The sequence below is a fragment of the Microtus ochrogaster genome, chromosome 5, assembly GCF_000317375.1.
Source record: "Microtus ochrogaster isolate Prairie Vole_2 chromosome 5, MicOch1.0, whole genome shotgun sequence".
In the NCBI taxonomy this organism is placed as follows: domain Eukaryota; kingdom Metazoa; phylum Chordata; class Mammalia; order Rodentia; family Cricetidae; genus Microtus; species Microtus ochrogaster.
Genome location: NC_022012.1, coordinates 24659404 through 24680712, shown reverse-complemented (window position 1 = coordinate 24680712; position 21309 = coordinate 24659404). Strand labels below are relative to the sequence as shown.

Genomic DNA, 21309 nt, shown 5'->3' with positions numbered 1-21309 from the left:
CTTTGATCTGGATTTGGATACATAGCTACAACAGCAAATACACTATGGAAGGTAGCAGACATCGATCTTGTAAGAAATTTGTGGTATCCTTCCTTTAAAATGATTACTTCAATTTGAGGGGTTTTGGTGTCTTGTGTGACACCAAGACATTGCTTAGATACAATTTGAGGTGTAAGGCGAGGTTTTAAACTTGGAGCCAAAGGAACTCAAGGACAGCATTAAGGAATTCAGATAGTGAGCAAAAGCAGGGGTCTTTATTGTCTGTTCTTGGCAGCAGCATTCCTTACAGTCAGATGTGGGAAGGCACTCGGTGTTTTCTTTAGGTAGACAACTTTCTCTGATCTTGGTGAAGTGAACTTAGTACAACTGAGTTTTTTTTTTTTTTGGTGGGGTTGGCAGAATGGTAGCACATACATGTAGTCCCAGTTCTGGGAGACGGAGGCCAGACTGACCTGGACTACAGTTTTTGAACCTTATGTGACCTTACTTACACTGCACACAGTATATCCTAAATTGTTAAGGTTCTTGTCTAGGAAATATAAGAATAGACTTTTGATATTTGATATTTGCTGTGAATAAGGATATAATAAGGTCTTAACAATGAATATTTGCCACCATCCTTTGTTTCTGCATTTATCTCTTGTCTCTTGAAAATTACTTCTTTAGAATTATTTTCTATTTTATATCTTAGGGTTAATAAATATGATCTTTAAGTAAATATTATTTATTTTGTACCAACTATGCCATATATTTATTATATTATATATATTTTATACCAACTATATCATATATATGGCATAGTTGATATACATATAATATTTATTGCCAGGTGGTGGTGGTGCACGCCTTTAATACCAGCACTTGGGAAGCAGAGGCAGGCGGATCTCGGTGAGCTTGAGGCCAACCTGGTCTACAAGAGCTAGTTCCAGAACAGGCTTCAAAGCTACAGAGAAACTCTGTCTTGAAAAACCAAAAAACAAAAAAGTATTATATTATATATACATATTTTATTTTATACCAACTTGCCATATATATGGCATAGTTGATATATACATATATGTGTGTGTATATGGCATAGTTGGTACAAATGTGTATAAATACACACACACACACACACACACACACACACACACACACACACACATCCAGCCATAAGAATATAATAGGAACAAAAGAGATACATGTGCTCACTGCCCTCAAATAACTATGGAAGATATTATGTGTATGTGGCCTGACTGCAGAGGCAATTCCTTACAGTCAGATGTGTAAACCCAGGGGTGGGGCAGATTTGGCTATAAGATCACACAATGCTTATTGGAGAATTTTAATGGATCCTGCTGGGTAGAAGGGAAGTCACATGCTCATAGGAATGGGGACAGTAATCAGATAATCTCCCCAGTGGAAACAAAAACAAAATCAGGGGGCAGAGGCTGGAAAGAATCAGAAAAGAACATGGTTGTTTGGGGCAGAATGCTAACCCCAAGATTTCTGTAAAGCTTTCTTTCCTAACCCTTACCCCAACCATCTCCATAATAGATTCTACCCCTACTGCCACGCAATCTGTGACTCTGCCAGTAACCCAGGACGCCTCAATGAAAAATGCTTTCTCTCCTGCAAAGAACTGCCTTCCTAGAGAGCAGAAGGTTGAGTGCACAAGCACATGAAGATGAGAAGGAGCTAGCCTGCTCTCACATCGCTGCAGCTGGATTTCACAGGAGTTGTTCTGATACTGGATGTGAACTCTAAAAGCGATTTCCCTCCCTAAGAAGGTATTTTTCTCTTGGTGGCAAGATGTGGGGTGCAGACACTTTACACATAGCCAAAAGGCTAATCTTTCTAACAGCCACGAGGACAGGATGGTTCTACAGCAAGGGGGTCAGTGGACTGGTACAGGTCTCCAGACGAAAGTTAACTCATAGAGGCAGGCCAGAATTTCTTTCTTTCTTTTCTTTCTTTCTTTCTTTCTTTCTTTCTTTCTTTCTTTCTTTCTTTCTTTCTTCCTTTCTTTCTTCTTTTTCTTTTCTTTTCTTTTCTTTTCTTTTTTTTTTTTGAGACAGGGTTTCTCTGTAACTTTGGAGCCTGTCCTGGAACTAGCTCTTGTAGACCAGGCTGGCCTAGAACTCACAGAGATCTGCCTGCCTCTGCCTCCCAAGTGCTGGGATTAAAGACCACCACCACCTAGCCAAGTCTCTCTCTTTTTAACATTTTATTTTTAATTATGTATATGTATGTCGGTGTTTTGGGGGTGTGTGCATGGGACTGTAGTTATCTCGGAGTCCAGAAGAAACCATCAGATCCCTTGGATCTACAGATGCAGGTGCTGCTAAGCTGCAGTCAGAGCACTGCAAACTGAACTTGGTCCTCTGGAAGAGCCTCAAGCATTCTTAACCCCTGGGCCATTTCTCCAGGCCGTTAGGCTCTTTATTCGTTCTCAGAGACTTCTGTGCTTGGTTTTCACCCTTATGAACTAAAGTTTCTGAGTAATTATAGCCAATTCTCCCTTGCATGTAACAACGGTGTGCAGCGGTGACTTGGAGTAAGGGAGGAGAACCAGGTGTGGGCTACTCACATAGTCATATGGTCAACCACTGCGACACTTTAATCCTACAACTAGCTTGTATTCCCTAAGCAAGCACTGACTGGTGACCTGGGTCTACTTTGGGTGAAGTAGATAATGTTACTTTAGGAAATGGCTTTTGACTGGGTATGGTACTTACAGTCACAGCACTTTAGAGATACAGGAGGAAGGGTCACAAGTTCAAAACTAGCCTGGGCTACATAAAGACGGTGTCTCAAGAAGCAAGCTATGCTCTCTACATTTGGATTTGGATTAGGTTCTTCCTTTTTTTTTTTTTTTCATTCATCCCTCCCAACCACAACCATCCACACTTCAGAACCCGTAACACTGACTTCTCTAGACACACCTGCCGGGAAAGGCAGAATGGAGGAGGGGGTCTTTGGAGAAATCCAATGTCACGTTGGCGAGGAGCCATCACAAGCCCTTCTCTTCCTCCTGCTGTATGCTTGCTCTGTGTCCAAAGCAGCAGAGTGGACAGGGACCTTTGAACGAGACACAGGTGAGAAGTGACTGGGGAGGCAGCAGGAAGCCGCGGTCAGTGTGAGAGCAGCTCATATATCCGCCACGTGACTTGGCCTCCATGGTTTCTCTGCCACCTTTGAGCAGGATCTGTCCTTTCATTGATGCCACCTCACCACAGGAATAGGTCCTAATGAGTTTCACGTGTTTCTTTTTTGGTGCTTGAACTTACTTTTGGGTTTCGATTTTAAAATTATGTGTGTGGGTATCTGTTTACGTGTGTGTGTGGGGGGGCAGCAGAGTCTAAAAGGCATTGTTGAATATCCTGGAGTTGAGTAACAGCATCCTGATACGGATGCTGGAAACTGATCTCTCTGCAAGAACAGTACTCAACTGCGGAACCATCTCTGCATTGCCCTGGGCTTATTCAAAAAGACACTCAGTGTTATCTCTATGCAATGGGAGCTTTCAGGTAAGGCTCAGGATGTGGAATGAAGCCCGGGACAACGCCTCCCCCAGGATGCTCTCCTGAGAAATCCCATTTTTCCTGTAGCAGTGTCTCACCTCAAAGTAATGATACAGTCTTGCTAGCTGAACTTCACCCTTCAATGGTTTCATTCTCTTTTCCACAAAGGCAGTGAGAATGACTGTCCCGTGATTTCTGGTATTTCAGTGGAAAGGAAACAGAGGAGGCCAAGTTATGGCAGAGTTATCCAGCTGGGCCTTCAACTACAAAAGTACCATAGTTCCTCTCCTTGCCAATGACCAGCTCTTCCCTGGTGCCCATCCCTTTCCTACCCCTAAACAGGCAAGCCTTCAGCTGGAAGAAAGTCATATTGCTGTGGTAGAAAGAACATGTGACAGGTGCTGGGTGGGGTCCCTGAAGGAAGTCTTTCACCTGTCTCCTCAGTATAGGGGTGGGAAATATGTCCTCAACATCACATAGCAAGGCATTTGGATTTTTACTGGGTCCCAGGCTAGAGAGACAAATCTTTCTTTCTTTCTTTTTTTTTTCTATTACAGGATTGCAGGTGAATTGCAGGCATAGCAGTTTGGTAGCACTCTTGTAACTCACTGGTCTAGGTCTGAAAACTACCGCTCAAGGATCAAGTCTGGCCAGCTGCCTGTGTTTTTAATTCACACTTTGCTGGAACACGGCTTCCCTTATTTATGGATTGTTGGTGGCTGTTTTCACGATCATGGAGGAACTGAGTGGCTACAGCTGAGGATGCAGTCACAGTGCCTGAAGCATTTGCGTTCAGATCTTTTTACAGGAGCCCTCTGGCTACTGCACCAGGCTAGAGACTTCTCAGAAACTGAGAACCTGGTCAGATTTTGCTGTGTGAGACAAGAAGGCAGCTGAGGACTGGGAGCATTGTACTGAGTAAGTAGTGAGTGGTCTGTAGTGTGCTCCGAGAGACTGATGGGATTTGGATCCAGGCTCTGTCACTTCCTTGCACGTAATTGATGTGTCATGTGTCACTTACGTGCCATGATCCTCGTCAATAAAGTAGCAACATGGCAGAACTTACCCCATGGTGTTGACTACTGGGACAAATGATAATGTATGCAAATGACAGCAAATGACCTCAATATAAGGCAACTTCCATGGGAGATTGATGGGCAGAATGAATCCCTATGGAGACAATGTCTATCAACACACACTCATTGTTTATTCTTTAAAAACTATTCTTTTATCTGTCTGACTTTCATTTAGTACTTGCTGTATCCTTGGGGGTACTACTGTAAGCCAACCATTTTGAATGTGTGCGGTTCAGCAGTGAGGGTGGGGCAGTGAGTGAGACGATTCCTGGAGGAGTTCCTGACTGGATCCCTCATTCTCTGAAAGCGATGCCCTCCCTACCTTTCAGACAGTAGATCTGGATGGGGTGTCAGGAAGCACAGTTAGCATGGACTAGGGTGTCTTAGGACAGACCTAAAACATTTAGGATGGAAGAGCAGAAAAACAAACAAACAACAGCAATAACAAAAACAGCTCTTGTAAGGTCTCAAAGTTGTTGAAGCAATGAACCTCTGGAACATTTACGTATGCACTGACTTTATGGAAGAAAATACAATGTTCCTAGCAACTTAATTCCTACCCAGAACACCCTAATTCATATATCCAGGGACTACGTTTATACACTGTCACCCCATCTAGGATCCAACAACTGTTAGGTGCTGGGAGCAAATAAAAAAATAAATGGGAGGAGTAAGGCAAAGCAGGACTCAAGAAGGTCTGGGTGACACACATCAAGGCACAGTGAAGCAGCACTCCACAGTGAGGCAGGCAATTGTTAGATGTGAGTGCAAGCACATCAGAAATTGGAACCTTATGCACTGCTTGTAGAAATGTAGCTGCTACACAGGACAGAATTTTAATCACAATGAAAATACAATGATTATATAGCCCAGCAATCTTACTTTTGGGTACTTTTATCTAAGAGTATAGAATGCAGGGTTCCACAGAAGTACTTGCACTGCTATTTTCCATTGTATTTACAGTAACAAAGAAATGAAAGCTGCCTAAATGTCCATCACTGGATGAAGAGATGAAGAAAATGTGGCATATCCATAAATCAGAACATTGTTGAGTCTAAAAGGGATTGTTTTTACATGCTATTACACAGATGAACCAGAAGCCACATGCTAAGTGAAATAAATCAGCCATAGGGCACACACTACACAGCTCCACTCAACTGAAGCGAGATTCACACACACAGAAAGTGGAAGGTGACCATCCAATCCACCACAACAACCAGCAGGGGACAGAAGAGATTGCTTTCCACGGAGTATAAAGTTAGTTACGCATCATGGAAATCTTGAGCGATGTGGTGTACAACAGTGTTTTAGGCAAAACTCCATGGCACCTCTATAACAAAATGTCATGTTGTTTGTTGGAAACTTCAAAATGGAAGTCAGGGTAACTTCTGTTAATATTAAATTTGTACATGTTCCTATGCTCAGATCTGGGAGTGCATTTTTCTTCTAGATTCTATAAAACTTAATCCAGTATCTTGAAAAAAAATTGTGGGCTATTATAGCTATGTAATATTATATAATTAAATACAGTTTTTCTTGCACTTCAATAAATAATGGTAAGGATCACATTTAGAGTTTGACAGAAAGAGCTCAGTGTCCTTCCATCCCTCATATTTTTACTAGATACATCATCAAGACAGAAAGAGTGTTGGTCTTGTTTCAGATATTAATATTTTGAATTAATGAGTAAACGTAGTCATAAAAAAGCCAGAGCAAAACAAACAACAAACAAAAAGGAGAGAAAAGCAGCAGGCCAGTGTGGACTCAGTTCTTCCCTGCTTTTCATTCTCCCAACCTGAGCATCATCCTGACACTCGGGCTCTTCCACATGCTGATGATCACATGGCCTGACCATAACACCCAAACCTAGCAGGTCTTTTTCAAAGCCATATGGGTTCTGATGATCTCCCTAGTTATCTTTATCATTTTCCTCTTGAGGAAAGCTTATCTTCTGGGGCAGGTGGGTCTCTTACATAAAATAAAATGCAAGGAAGTTCTCTGGGTTGCATGCATGAAAAGATCCCTTAGACTTCACTGCAATAGGAAACTCATGGTATATTGGGCTACTGACAGGTTTACGCACGTGTGCCAGGACTGGTAGTAGATTCAAAGTGACACAGGTGACTATGGACATGTGGAGGGCTGGGTGTGGGGAGTGCAGAGTTCCAGAAATCAGGACTGATCACTCCACCAAAAGAGAAGAAAGTGGTCCTTCCTGCAGGAGCAGATCTCAGGAGTTCCCTGGAGCCATATCCTGCAAGGCACTCTGAGGACAGCATGTTGAGTTACCTCTGCCTCTAAGTGCCAAAGGGCTCTGGAGCCATCAAGTCATGCTTCAAGGCCAGAAGAAGCCATGAAACTTTATCTTACCCACCTCTTGCTTTTCGGCAAGAGCAGCAGCCCAAGCCTCCCAGTCACATCAGAGAGTATTGATGTGCAGTGATGAGCCTCTCAGGGCACGACCCTTTTCTATGAACAACTTAATTGTGTGCTCATTACATACTTCAGAGTCTGGTAAACCTTGATGCTGGCTCTTGATGCCTCACCCCATTCTCATCAGCCTTCCTCCAAGGCCCCATCCATGTGAATCCTAATGAGCTGGGGATTGGGTATGGTCTCTCATTGGTACCATGTGAACGCCTGCGACTCATAAGCATTTATTGTAAGTAGCATTTCCCTTGTGACTCCCTCCAACTCCCTTTTCTTCTAACAGTTCCTCTGAGTTGTTCCTTTTTTCCAATGGACGCAGAACACTCTGCCTTCATTGCTAGGCTCATAAGGATTAATTACGGAATGGGAAATAAAATCTATATCCTGCAAGTTTGCTATATTATGTGTTCAGAATAAACAATTCTTGGCCAAGTCTTGTGAGGGGATTCCCACTTATCCCAACTGCTGTTCTTTGTACACCCTCAGCCATGGAACAAGTACTTTCCCTCCTCTTTGGAAAAACTGAGGCTGAATATATAACTTGTCATGCAATTCTGTTAGGATAGAGGGAAACTTACAAACCTGAAACTCATTTGCTCTTGGGTAGGAGAGTTAAGAAAATCTGTAGTGTAAACCCTTGCAGGAAAGGGTGTGAAGGGTGGGGTGGATTTACCAGAAGTTTGCCTGTGTGCTCTGAAGCCTTCTGGACAGGAAAAGTATAGCCACCCAAGGAAGCAGCATTCCTGACATCCCCTAAAAGGCCACTGTGTGAGAAAACAGCCAAAGAGCAAGAAGTCCCTTGAAACATACTTTCCTTCCCTCTTCTGGAATTACCGCAGCACTAGGCAGGGCAAAGGAGTGATCCCCAACAAACGTTTAGTTTCCAGGTGGGAAGAGAGAGCTCAGGAGACTGTTTCTCCTCCTAGGAAATCTGGCTATAGTTTTCTCCTGTACTACCCAATGCTTGTGCATTTGTGGATTAGGTGCACACATGCACAGGGCCATGCTGTTGATAAACCATGATGGTGAGAAGGCAAAGGAGAAGTCTCTGCTTCACAGCGTCCTTTCCCAAAGAAACAAGACCTCCTCATCAGCAGCAATCCGCATGACTATGGAAACAGATATGCATGCAATTGGGTTACTGATCCCCATCACCTGTTACTAAGGGAGATCTGGCAGGAGAATAGAGCCCCTGAGATGGAGGCTAGTTAAGGTAGCTTAGCTCCAGAGGGCACAGATATCTTAATTGGTCTCTGGGTGGTTGAAAGCTCTCTTTTTCAAGCCTTTGAGGACGGTATGAATGACTTCTAGCTAAGTAGAGACAGCCATTCTCTTGAGGCTGCCCGGGGAATCTGAGGCAGAGGTGGTTGGGGCAGGCTCCTCCACGGTGTCACTGAGGTCCAAGAACTCCAGGATGATGTCTCCAAGGCAGTAAATCAAATGTCTGAAAGAAATGGATAGAACCAACTGAGAAGAGTGCCTGCCTCATAGAGCTCTCGTCTTAGAACTCTAAGATGCTTCAACTGTTACCAGCAGCTGCAAAGTCTGTAGCACAGCTGCCATGGAATCAGTGCTTACTGCACTATTGAAAGCTACAGCTCAACAAAGACAAGAACAGTACTGGAGACCAGGCTGTGCAAAACCACATTCTCTGCAGAGTGGCGTCAGCACGCCAGCACTACTCTGCAGAACTTGGGAAGAACTGTTGTACTGTCATTCTCTGCAGAGTGGCGTCAGCACGCAAGCATTACTCTGCAGAACTTGGGAAGAACTGTTGTACTGCATTCTCTGCAGAGTGGTGTCAACATGCCAGCACTACTCTGCAGAACTGCTCTGCTATTGGGAAGAACTGTTGGGATGTCACTACAGCTGACTGTTGCTTCTGATGATGGATCACAGTGAATTTACTCTCTATGAACTGAGTCCTTGAGTCTGAGAGTTGAGAACTTAGACACTGATGGAGGCTTGAGAAGGCAGGTGGTAGGGGATATGATACTTTCTCAAACCTGTCCGGCCTTTGAGATGGGATCTATCTCCTGAAGTGTTCTAGGTTCTAGTCCCTTTATATGATGCAACCCTATCTATGTCCCACTAAACAATGACAATTTCTGATCTCAGTACTAATCACAGCTTTGCCGTGAAGCTGGGAACCTGTGCTGAAAGACATCGCATAGCCTGAACAGGTCAGGGCATACTCCTGACATAGGAACTGACAAATGTTTGGGAAAACCATTGAGCACACTTCCTCAGCACAGTGCTGAAGTGCTGAAGTAATTGTGTAAAGTGGCATTTTATGGAATTTTAATCACAAGGACTGCTCTTGCCTGGAGGTTAGCAGAGCACTTTTAGCAGCTCTTGCTGGCGTCTGCACTGAGTTCTTCCAGACACAAACAGTGACTGGTCCCACAGCAGCCTTCTACCACCAAGTCACTGCTCAGAAGCTGGCAGCACATCTTTCCCTGAGTGTGTGTAGAATCTGGATTACTGACCCTTTGGTCAGCACAAGTGCAGACCTATTCTGACAGTGGGCTCTGACCTTACCAACCTTATATCTGTGACAGCAGACAGCTCTACCTACGCTGTGCTGGGTATTGCGTACTCCGGCCTACCTGTTGATGAGAGGCTGCTGGAACGACTCCAAGACTAGACTCCAGCTCAGCTGGCACTTGTTCACCCCCAGGATGTCCACTAAAAAATCTGAAGGAGAAAAACCAAGTAAGACCACCGCAGCCTTAGAATCAAAGAGAGCATCTCCCAGAACTCGTGCTAGCCCACAGATTGGCTACTTCTAGCATAGCCCTAAGGTACACAGCCAAATGAAAATACCATAGAACAGAGAGAAGTTGTGAAAAAATACGGCTTTTAAAAATATGTAATGCGCCTCAAGGGCTTTGCGACCTGCCACAAAGGTGGAGAGATATTTCTGAGGCCAGTGCTTAGGCTGGTGAAAAAGTAACTCAAGTGGGTTGTCCAGAGCTGAACTCATTACTCTTCCCTGGTTACCACAGCCACAAGCAACAAACTGCCTTCCCTGGCACTGAAAAACAACACAAGAGAAGGCCGTGTTTTTACTATTGCTAAGGACACAATTAATCAAGTGTGAGCTCTCAGGAGGCAGCATGCTCTTCTCTAGTCCCCAAATACCATCAGTTAGCAGAGAACTCAGCATCGTTACGTGGTGGGAACAGTGTTGAGATCTGCTATTGCAGCAACAGCTTTTTCAGAACTGTCCCAAAGTCTTAAACCCACACGTCTATTGTTTAGTATCTGTGTGATCCTTCTACTCTCTTATCATCAAACTTGAGTGAGTGATGGAAGAATCACAGCCGTGGCCATCCTCCCATCAGTTGGAGAAATGGGACCTTAAGGACCCTTTTGTAGATGGGGAAGGTGTCAGGCAGGATGGGAGGGAAGAATATGCATTAGCAGAAAGCATCACTATCTCACTGGCCCCATTACCTGGCAGGATACTCATCAAGCTCTGCAAAGCCTGCTTCTCAGTAGCTGCTTTCTGTGCCTGAGTCCTCCCAGGCCGTGGAAACTTAGGCAACACCCCACCAGGCCAGATAGATTCCCGAAGAAGCCGGAGGTACTGCACCCAGCGCTGGGGACACATTAGATTAGCCACCTGGACTTCTAGCCACCTGTGATAGAAGAGAGAAGAAAGCTCAGAAAAGCCAGGCACTTTCAAGGCAACAGGCTGGCTGTCTACCTCTCCTTTCAGAGTCATATTTTGAAATCCCAGCTGTGAAGAGACAGTATTAGTGAGCATGGGCTCTGAGGTAATTAGGTCATGGGCCATAGCCCCTGTGAACATGGCTGTAGTGTTCTTTCTAAAGAGACTTAAGCCTCCAAAAGACGTGTTTCATCTTTTACCATGTAAGAACATAGGAATGAGATAGAAGTCTGTGAACCAAATGTAAGCATATGACTGATTCTGTCAGTATCAGGACCCTGACTTCTCAGTCCTGATAAGTATGAAAAGCGAATTCCCATTGTTTACAAGCTTTACGTATCCACTATATTTTTCCTAGGTTCGTCCTAATAGACTAACAAGACTAACAAGAGTATAACTAACTATAACAAGAGTATAACTAACAAGAGTATAACTCATGTAAGTAGCCACAGTCTTACTGGAAAACCAAGCCAGCTCAACAAGTGGGACCACACATTTCAAGACAAGCAATTGTGATAACTCTGTACCAGGCTCTTGCAGAGGAAATGCTAGTGGGCCCCAAAGCAATCTTTGGGTTGTACCCAGAGTCTCTTTCTCTCCTGTACTCACTGCCCTGGAGTTAAAATCTCTTATTCTTCTTCCTTGCCATCTGGTATGGTCAGGAGGCCTGTAAGGCCTTTGTCTTCAGGATGTTCTACACCCACACACTGCTTCAAGCTCTCTTCTCTGCTTCCACAAAGTCTCATGCAAACACTCACTCCCTGTTGCATGAAACTCTCCTTGAGAGGCCCAGGTCAAGTGCTCTCCCCGACGCCTCCTCTGGCACTTGGCGCTGTGGGAAGGTGTGTAGTTAACATACTCTGGCATATGAATTCCTTTCCCATGTGTTTAGAGTTTTATGTTTTAACTAGACTGTCAGTTCCACAAGAATTCAATGCCTTGTACTTCTTCAAAATCCCCAAAGTACCTTGTGGCCCAAGAAGTGTTTGCTGAGTGACATCTAATTTCATTATGAAGGCCTTTCCCTCTGTCTTGCTTTCAAAAATGATTCACTCTCAGGCACAGATAAAACAGTTCTGGAGCTCAGCTGAAAACCTGGAAGGTGTGTCAACATTATTCTTTACGTTTCTGTATTTTTCCCTAGTGACACTTAGTCACTGTTGAGGCCTCCTTAGTATGTATCTCCTTGGAGACAGGCATGGCTATGTTGGTCAAGGATGGACCATCAACCACTTCTACTTATATCCAGAAGGTTGTTTGGGACTACACTACATGACAGCTCACGCCATTGCTCTTATATCCAAACTACCTGCCAGCCATCCAAGAGAAGAGGGGCCGACAAAAGCAAACTTTATTTAACCTCCATTCTTCAGACTGTCTGCATTCCACTCACGCTGGGCATTCCAGTCCTGGGGGCTGCAATCCCCCAAGTCCGGGGCTCACAAATGATTCTAAGAATAGGAAGTCCAAAGGTAACAGCAGGGCAAGAATGGCAGGCATCGATAGAGATCAAGCGCGGCACAAAGCCTCTCTTGCCCAGAATAGCCAACAGGATCGTGCCTGTTATTATTAGGGCTGCATCTCCTTTCACAAGGCTTTTCATTCAGCAGGCCTAAGCCATCTGACAACAGGGATCTAGTAGCAAGAAGAATTCCTGTTCCTGTTTATAGAAGAGCAGCACCCGAGGGAGGTAGCTGCAATGACCTGATCAGGTTCTCTCCAGGGGTAAGGTGGCTCCAGGACTCCCTCTTCCCTGAAAGCCATGTACGCGTTTGCATTTTTCACTAAGGTGAACCATGTGTGCTAGCTCTCGTCTAAGAATGGGGGAAATGGGCAAAGGCTTGCTTGCTAACTCGAATCTTCAAATAGAGTGGCGAATCTTGACCCAAGACATATTAAGCAGGATGAGATTAGCTCAGCTTCATTCGTGTATGCATAGAATAAACTAGTCTGTCTCTTTTCCTGTCTTCTGGGCTGGTAATGTGGTATTCAAACTCTCCTAAGCAACCGCAGCATCCACACAATTTTTCCTTAGACAAGAGTGCATCTGGGTGCTTCGGTCATTTTCTGGGCAATGAAAGAGTGGCCAACGCGCTAACCCCTGACCCACCTCTCCAGCTCCACCCTTCCCTTTGTTTATCAAACTTTAACTCAGAGATCAGGGGTTTTGAGTCTATATTAATTTATCCAGATTTTACTCTGGCAAGGATGTCCTCTTTGCTGTCTCCCACAGGAATTTAGCATCTCATGCACTGATGCAGGGTACAAACAGTGTTTAGTATGTTGCAAAGCATAAACTTATACAAGTCTGACTATAATTCTTCAAATTCTACGAACGCTGGGAAGAAGAATCAAAGCCCCAAATGGTAAAATTCAGCTCCTGGAGATGGGGCTGAGTTGGTAAGCTAAATTTGGGGAGGCAAAGCAGGGGAACTGTCAGGACTGGAACCACCAAGCTAATGCAACAATCACTGGAAGGCAGGATGACGTTGAAGCACAGAGCTGGTCATCTGAAGGCCCCAAAGTCAACCTCAGGAATGTCTGAAACAAGTTTAGGGCAAACTGGCAGAAATAGAAAAGAATTCAGGTCTACAAAGAAGAGTTCTAGAGTGCATCTCACAGTTCACATGTGGCACATGTGACTTAAATAGCCATTCTTTCCAGAACTGTCCTCTTTCCAGTATTTCCTGCAGTCCACTTTCCCCAGCCCCACCTCACTTCCTGGTCCTAGTCAACACATCCTCTGTGCTCTAACTGGAGGGCTGGGTGGTATCCGATCATGAACAACAAACACTCCAGCACTACAGGGAAAAGTGACCAAGTGTAAACTAAGAAGACTGCCACCATAACTACCCTTGCCTAAGCATCATGCTCCTCAAACACTACTCTTAAGTGTCTAAGCTGTCTTTAATCCAGTCTCTAAGACATGTTTTAGTATTACATAGGATATATGTCTGAGCTGTAGATTCAGGTATTTGGTATAATTTGCTTTTCTTGATGTCTACATAGAAAGAAACACCAGGAGATTCTAGAAAACAAAGAGGGATGAGATTCTAGCCCCAGGTTCCCTTTCTTTTATTCTGTCATTTTTCTCTAAGCCCATTTATTTAAATTTTTTTGAGATTTTATTTTATTTATATGGGTATTTTACATCCATGTGTATCTGTGCACTATGTGTGTGCAGGGTCTGTGGAGGCCAGAAAAGGAGTTTGATCCCCTAGGACTGTAGTTAGAGCTGACTATTGGGCACCATGTGGATCCAGGGAATTGAACCTAGGTCCTCTGCAAGAGTGGCCAATGCCCCAACCCCTGACCCACCTCTCCAGCTCCACCCTTCCATTTCTTTATCAAACTTTAACTCCCTGAGTTCTACTGGGCTCACTCTGAAATCAAGCTACCTACCTGCCACAGGGAAGGCAGACATGAAGGAGTGATCAAGAAAGCATGATCTTGTGACCCTTCATTTGTTCCTTTCTTCTCTCTATTGCATACATTATCCTATTCCTTTAAAATTTTCTCTTTAAAAATTATTTTCTTGTTTACTTATGTGTATGTGTAAGTGCATATGGATATCCAGAGAGGCCAGTAGAGGACTTTAGCTCTACTGGGAACTCTACTGGTTGTGAGCCACCTACATTGGTCCTCTGAGAGAGCATCAAGTCCTCTTGACTGTTGGGTTCTTTCCAGCCCTGTCTTACTCATTCTTAACACAGCGAAGGGAAAGTTAAAAAGAGATCTGTATTGCTGTAGCTCCCTTAAGTAAAGGGATGAACTGATGGACTAAAGCAGGGTCTCTAGCCTCACGTAACCCAGACTGGCCTTGACACGTCATCTTCCTACCTTTACCTTCTGCTGCTAGGACTGTCCTGGGACTTCACTATAACCAGCTCTCTTACCCTCTGGTTAACCTAAATCTAAAGTTTCAAGGTGGCTATAAACACACACATCTCTCTCACCAGTTATCAGAAGTAACTTCTGCTGCATCACTTACAACACAAATACCATTGTTTATGTAACACAAGACGCCTGAAGTAAACACACTGAAATAAACGGTAGAGAATAGCCTCCAGCAGCACCGGCTTTATTTCCCATCGCTATTCCAGGTCTGATATTTGATTTAGAGAGGCCTTTTTCTGTCACTCTACCTTTATCCCTCCACTCGCCAACCCCCACTCACAAGCTTAGTCTGTCAAGCATCTGGGAATGGAAGACTCCAAAACAGCAAATAACATGACCAAAATTCAAAATGAAACAAACAACAATAACAAAAAGGGATAACTAAGAGACTGCACTAGGACATGTGGGACATTGGAGGGGCTTCCACTTTGCCAGATAAGTAAGGAGGGTATGAAAATTAGGGTTTGCAGCTACAGAGGAATGCATGCTACTCCATGTTCAGAAGAACCTGGTCTGAAATAGCTACAGATAGAGAAATGGAGCAGGGGCTAAAACGGAGACAGTTTAATGCCAGGGCTTAGGACAGCACTTCAAGGTTAGTAGAAGGTCACGTCCCATCAAAACAGCAGAATCAAATCTCCTAAGGGAGGGGAGAAGACATTGGAGATCGTGTCTAATGGAGATGGTTGAGTTCTCCTCTCACTTCTTGTCTAAGAGAGCTACAGGCTAAGTGAGGGAAGGTCCTGGATTAAATGACTTAAGTGGAAGAGAAATGACGGTGAAGTCATGAAATAGAAAATATGTGTATTAACAATATTCTAACAAAAATTCCCCATGTATTCTGAATGAAAGAAAATAAGAGATCTCTTAATTATCTGCTGTGCTGTACCCCATAGCCCAAGAAGATACTCCGACCTCACTGAAAGGTATCAAATACAGTTCAGAGAAAAAGAGAGAAAAGGCGATCCGGTTAAAGCTGACCTCTAATGACCTCTTCTTCTGTTTATGGACATTTCTACCATTTGAAAGAGACCTACAATATATTAAAAGTGGCGACTCCCCATAGGAACCTTGAAGGAAGGTTTTTGACCATATTCTTCCTGATGGTTTAGTCAAACCATCTTCTTCAAACTAATTCTTCACTGTGAAGGCTATTCTGGGTGTTAGGAAGTATTCAGCTAGTATCTCTGTCCCTCTACCTAACTAGATAGTAGCTATGACAATCAAAAGTACTCAGACATTGCCATACACCCCCTCAGAATAACATGACTCTGGTTGAGAATAATTGCGCTAGACTTAGGGTTGTTTAGATTCAATATACTGGGACACTTTCACAGTCAGTTTTAAGAGCTCAGCAGTTTAACACATTTAGTATATTTCAAATTGTGGCTGGACATCATTAGCAAACATGTGCTATCATTTGTAACAACAATTTAAGAACTCTAAGTAGAAACTGAATAGGAAATATACAAGTGTATTATATATTTCAGGATAGTTTTGTTTGCCTCATGCATGCACGTGCCTACATGTATATAGATTAAATATGTAAGTATAACTGTATACATGTCTGTACACATGTGCATTCAGTAAAATTTTCAAGTTAAAATTTATTTCTTCCTGTGGACAGAAATTTTCAGAAAAGTTGCAATACAATGATACAATATAACGGACTAGGAATTCCGAGAAAGCCTAAGTCATTTTTCATTTCCTAGAAATATCAGCCATCTCCCAGTGTCCTGTAAATTATATACTTAGCATGCTGAGCACTGGCTCACTGCTCAGGAGCACTAATCTATAGAGTGGGAGAGAAAGCAGGCCCAGGGGAGGCACAGTGCAGATCCAGGTCTTTCCCAATAAGTAAACTGCTTTTGCCGGTTTCACACTTGATAGAGCAGCTTCTTTCCCAGATTCCTTTCTCAGGCCTCTTTTCCTGCGATGGCCCCTTCTTGTGTTTATTCACAATCTCTGTTGTCAGCTGGCAGCTTTACACTTCTCAGTCTGATAGCCAGCCAGACGCAAGTTCCTCGGCTGTGTCTGAGAAAGTTCAACACTGCTGCCCTCTGACTGTGTACTTAGGTCACTAACCTTTCCTGTCCTCTATAGGAGAAGAATGAGGAGGAAATGAACTCTGAGGGGGAAGAGCTCCAGCTTCTTCCTCCATACACTTATTGTGAGTCTGAAATGGCTTACTGGGTATGTACAAGCCTTCTGTGATTTCTGCTTCCATGGTTTAGATCATGGGTCTACATCTCTAAGTCAAGTTATCAAAAGAAGACCTAACCCTCCTTAACACTACAGTTACCTAGGGAAAACAGGCAATGGCTTTATGAAACATAATTTTAATAAATCTTTCAGAATTACAGGCAATATATATTTAAACTTCTTTTGTATGTATGGGTATATTGCCTCCATGTATGTCTGTACACCATATGTGTGCCTGGTACCTGCAGACGCCAGAAGAGGAAATCAGATCCTCTGGGACTGGAGTTATCATCATGTAGGTGCTTGGGATTGAACCTAGGACTTCAGAAGAACAGCAAGTGTTCTTAACCTTGGAGCAACAGCCACGATTTTCTTTTTAATTAATAATCTATAAATCATAGATTAAGTTAATATGCATTAAGAATTCAAGGATCTTAAGTAAGGAACTTCTAGAAACCTTCTGTTGAACTGTAGAGATGATCTTTCTCAGTCTGACACAAGTAAATGTTGAGAACCAATAAGAAGCCTTTAGAAGTGGCTTACAGAAATAAACAACTTAAGAACCAGAAAGGAACTTATCCTATCCAACTTCCTTTTGAAGCAGAGTCCTGCTCTGTAAGTTCAAGGCACGTTGTTGTCTTGTCTGCTGAGTCTAGAAATAGGCTTTTATTTTACTTCTGCCATTCATTAGCAATGTGTCCTTAGGGAAGCTTAATCAAAAACATAATTTTAGTATATTAGAAGTGCTTTTTAAACATTGTCTCCTTGTGAATTCTACTCTCTTGTTTTAGATTTATCTTCTGAGTTAACAGTATTAGGGCAAATCTATCTCTAAAGATGGTATATTACTGTTTTAATTCAGTAATTATTCCAGTCTTCCTCTCTTCTATAAGCTACATAGACGTGACTCTTCCAGCCTCAAAGCTGGGCACCCATCAGCCACCTAATGATGTCTTGAATGATAGAGAGAAATGAACTACTTCTCATCTTGGCTCCATCCTCTAAATTTCTGCTGCTTCAAGATTCCTTTCTTAAATTAAAAGTGCTCAGAACCAAATATGCCTGAGAGGTGACCTGACTTGCTGCATGTAGGGAACAGAACCCTACATTTGATCTTGATGCTGTCTGTCAGTTGACAGTTTACAACTATGCTGGCGTTTGGGCATACACAAGCACTAACTGACACTGCCATTGCAGTCAACTAAAATGGTTAAGTCCACATATGTACATTAATAAAAATAACAGTTTGTCATTAAATCTGTAAATGTGCAATAGAAACATATAGGAGTCAGGTATGGTAACACATGTCTGCAATCCCAGAAAGGAAGGTAGAAGGAGGGGGATTTGAAGGCCCAGGCCTATCCGTATGAGAAGAAAGATCCTGTTTCAAAGAAACAAAAAAGAAAATCTAAAATTTAGCTTATATGTATGCCATCCAAATTCTATTTTCTGGTCTTAGATAATAATGCCAACCTTTCAAATCTTTTTGAATATTCATTTTGTCATTCCTCTAAGGTTGGGTTGTTTCCAAAATTACTGATGAAAAACACTGAAGAGGGGAAGGGAGGAGCAATTCTCCATCACTAGAAATGGCTTCCCAGGACAAAAGCATCAGTTTACCCCACCCCACCCTGTGTGTGTGTGTGTGTGTGTGTGTGTGTGTGTGTGTGTGTGTGTGTGTATGTGTGTGTGTAAAACCACTTGAACTAGCCACAAATTACTTAAAAGTGCTAACTGATCCTGGTCAAATATGTTTATCTTTATCTATAGACATATCATAACAAATACCTGTTGAAATGCAGACATATGTTACCATTACTATTTTCTTTCATTGTTCTGTCAAAGAAGTTACTATAACTAGGCAGGGCATGCGCCTACAGAATCCTTTCCACCACCTTGGATTCATTGCTTCCTTTCCTGAGTGTTCAGAAAACATTTGAGTCCACAACCTATATCTATATTTTTAAAGGAAAGACATTTGTCCATATGTAATCCATCCCCAAATGATCATTTCTTATTGACCTTGGATCTCTAGTGGTAAATATAAATTTATCCAGTTTCACTGGACTCATCTATGTTAGGTACATGGTCTTAGAGTATGACCACAGTACAAAATTAGCTCTGTACAAAGCACATTCCCCAACATTTAAAGAAGAAAACAAGTGGTAAGCTTTTAATTATCCATGCTTCTGGTGGAGGACAATGACAGATTTAAAGTCCCGTGGACAAGGTATGGCAGTGCAAACCTGCAATCGTATCACTCTGAGGCTGAGGCAAGAGGATCATGAGTGAGGCCAATGTGGGCTTCAAAGAAAGACTGTCCCAAAGCAAACAGATAAGCAGGCACTGGGCATGGTGGCATTCAGTTGCAATCCTAGAACTTGGGAAGGTGAGATAGAAAGAGTAAGAGGTGGAAGCCAGTCTGGGCTACATCGTGAACCCAAAGCTCAAAACAAAACAGAAACAAACCCCCAAGAGACTGTATACAATACAGAAATGCTTTGTATTTGCATTCCATATGTAGTTACATAAATGTCTGCTCATAAACCTTAGCTTTACATTTCTAATAATGACCCTTTGAAAGCTAGCAGTCAAATTAAAATGTAGGCTATACATCAGCTGCAAATGGGTGCTGTCAGGAGTATGTGGTAGTAAGTCAGCTGATGTAGAATGAGGAATTTATCATGAATAGTCCATGCAATGGGCAAGTCACACATACTTATGCATCCCACTGGAAGGGACGGGAGGTGAAAGGCAAGGGCTAGTGGCCCAGCCATGGCTTCTTTCTGCACACTATAAATCTCAGAGAAGGGAGATAGCTGCCGGCCGATTGTCTATGCTTCTGTTGGTTTTCTTGGCAAGTGAGCCCTGAGGACAGAAGGGGCTGAAGGTCAAACACAGAGGTCTAATGATGACTAAGTCAGCCCTGTGCTTTGGGAAGTGCCGTTCACGGATGGAGCAATACCAAGCTTCTTCCAACCAATTTTTTGAAATAAGAAAGAAGAAAAGAATGCAGCAGGATGGGGGTAGGGTGGGGACACAAACAAAAATCAAAAGCTGGTATCCCTTTCTAACAAATATGGCATGGAAAGAAGACATTTATAGATCTTGAGTTTGGGGAGATATAAGATGGAGTGCAAAGGGTGATCTGCAGACATTCTTCCAGATTCGGGCACTGTGACACCTTTAAGACTTTAATTTGAAAGCTTATTACATATGTCTAGTGTGCTTCTGAAGACAGTCAAGCCTTCCTGCCATTTGTTAGGAAGGCGTAGCATAACTACAAACACCTCTGGCTGGCTTGACTTCTTAGAAGTTAAATGAACTGAGTTTAGGTCTCTGTCTTTTTAAAATAGGAGAATTCTTATGCTCTCTTCTTCACAAGATCAACTGGAAAAAAATGAATGTTTTTGAAGATGCTGTGCTTATGCATGTGGCAGAGAAAATGCCCCCTTTTGATCTTTGTAACAACCACTACCAGATCTAGAGATCAGGACAGCAGAAGACAGTGAGCTTTGTACTTCCTGCCTCAATTTCCCTCCTTCCCAGCAGGGTCAGGGAAAGAAAGACAGAAACAGTAAGCCAGTAGACAGTACGTAAGATAGTAGAAGAGAGTGACTAACCAGACTGGAGAGAAGCCTGTGGAGTTAGGAACAACATGAAAATTATGTCAGAACCTTCCCAAAGCTTAACTTCTGTATCCTAAACAACGACACTTTTATTTTTGAGACTAGAAGATGCACACTGCCCCTTTCTATCTCCCCAGCCCCATGTGAACTGCAGGTCTGGCTCATTCACAGTCCCTAGGTAGTTATCCTGAGCCTGCCTTTCTCAGTGGTGTGCAAAGGCAGAGAGGTGGCTAAGAAGGCAAGGGTAATTAAAAGGGCGACCATTCAGAAGAAAATGGAGTCAACTGAAGGGGAAAGGGCAGTGAGAGGGTGCGAAGTCCTTAGTACTGGAGCAGCAGGAAGAAAGGCAAGATACAAAGGAAGGAAGAAGCAGTAATTTAGTGGTTGTCCTGACAACCAGGGTCCCTATTGCTCCTAGCAACTTTAACTCACTGGGAGTGCTCCCCTCTTGGCTAAGGGCATGATCACCACTGGAGGGAAGAAGAAAGGACACAGAGGGAGAAGAATAAGTAATTATGAGCTCTTTATCAGAAGGGGAAACTTTCACATGTCCCCACTATTAGAGGAGTTAGAGCGTGCACAGCCAGGATTTGGAAGAGAACTACCTGGGATCCTAGTTAAATAAGTAGACATAGCAGGGCTTCAAGTCAGGCAAAGGAAATGGCCACAGAAGGCTGGAAAAGACCAGCCTTGAGAACAAAGGATCAACAGGAGAAGGTGATGTCCCCAATAAAGAAACAATAGGAATACTGGCAGGGGAACAGGAGAGAAGAAAAAGAACTGGGTGGGGATTCACCTGGGGAGTTATTTAATAGCACTGGCTTTTGCTTTCTTGTCTTTAAGATGATTTCCAAACCTTCTCAAGTTGAAGGCTATGCTGACACCAAGGAGAGACA

The 21309-nt window shown here is 43.2% G+C and overlaps 1 protein-coding gene across 1 annotated transcript in view; it reads right to left on the bottom strand.

The window, feature by feature from the left end:
• Nucleotides 1-5392: 5392 nt before the first annotated feature.
• Snx19 (sorting nexin 19) overlaps nucleotides 5393-21309 on the bottom strand; it is a 35517-nt gene continuing 19600 nt past the window's right edge. Inside the window, exons 9-11 of the mRNA XM_005346983.2 lie at nucleotides 10469-10653; nucleotides 9619-9706; nucleotides 5393-8453 (exon numbers count right to left, since the gene is read on the bottom strand). Coding sequence (XP_005347040.1) covers nucleotides 8321-8453; nucleotides 9619-9706; nucleotides 10469-10653 — 406 coding nt within the window. The 3' untranslated portion in view covers nucleotides 5393-8320. The remainder of the gene's footprint in view (nucleotides 8454-9618; nucleotides 9707-10468; nucleotides 10654-21309) is intronic.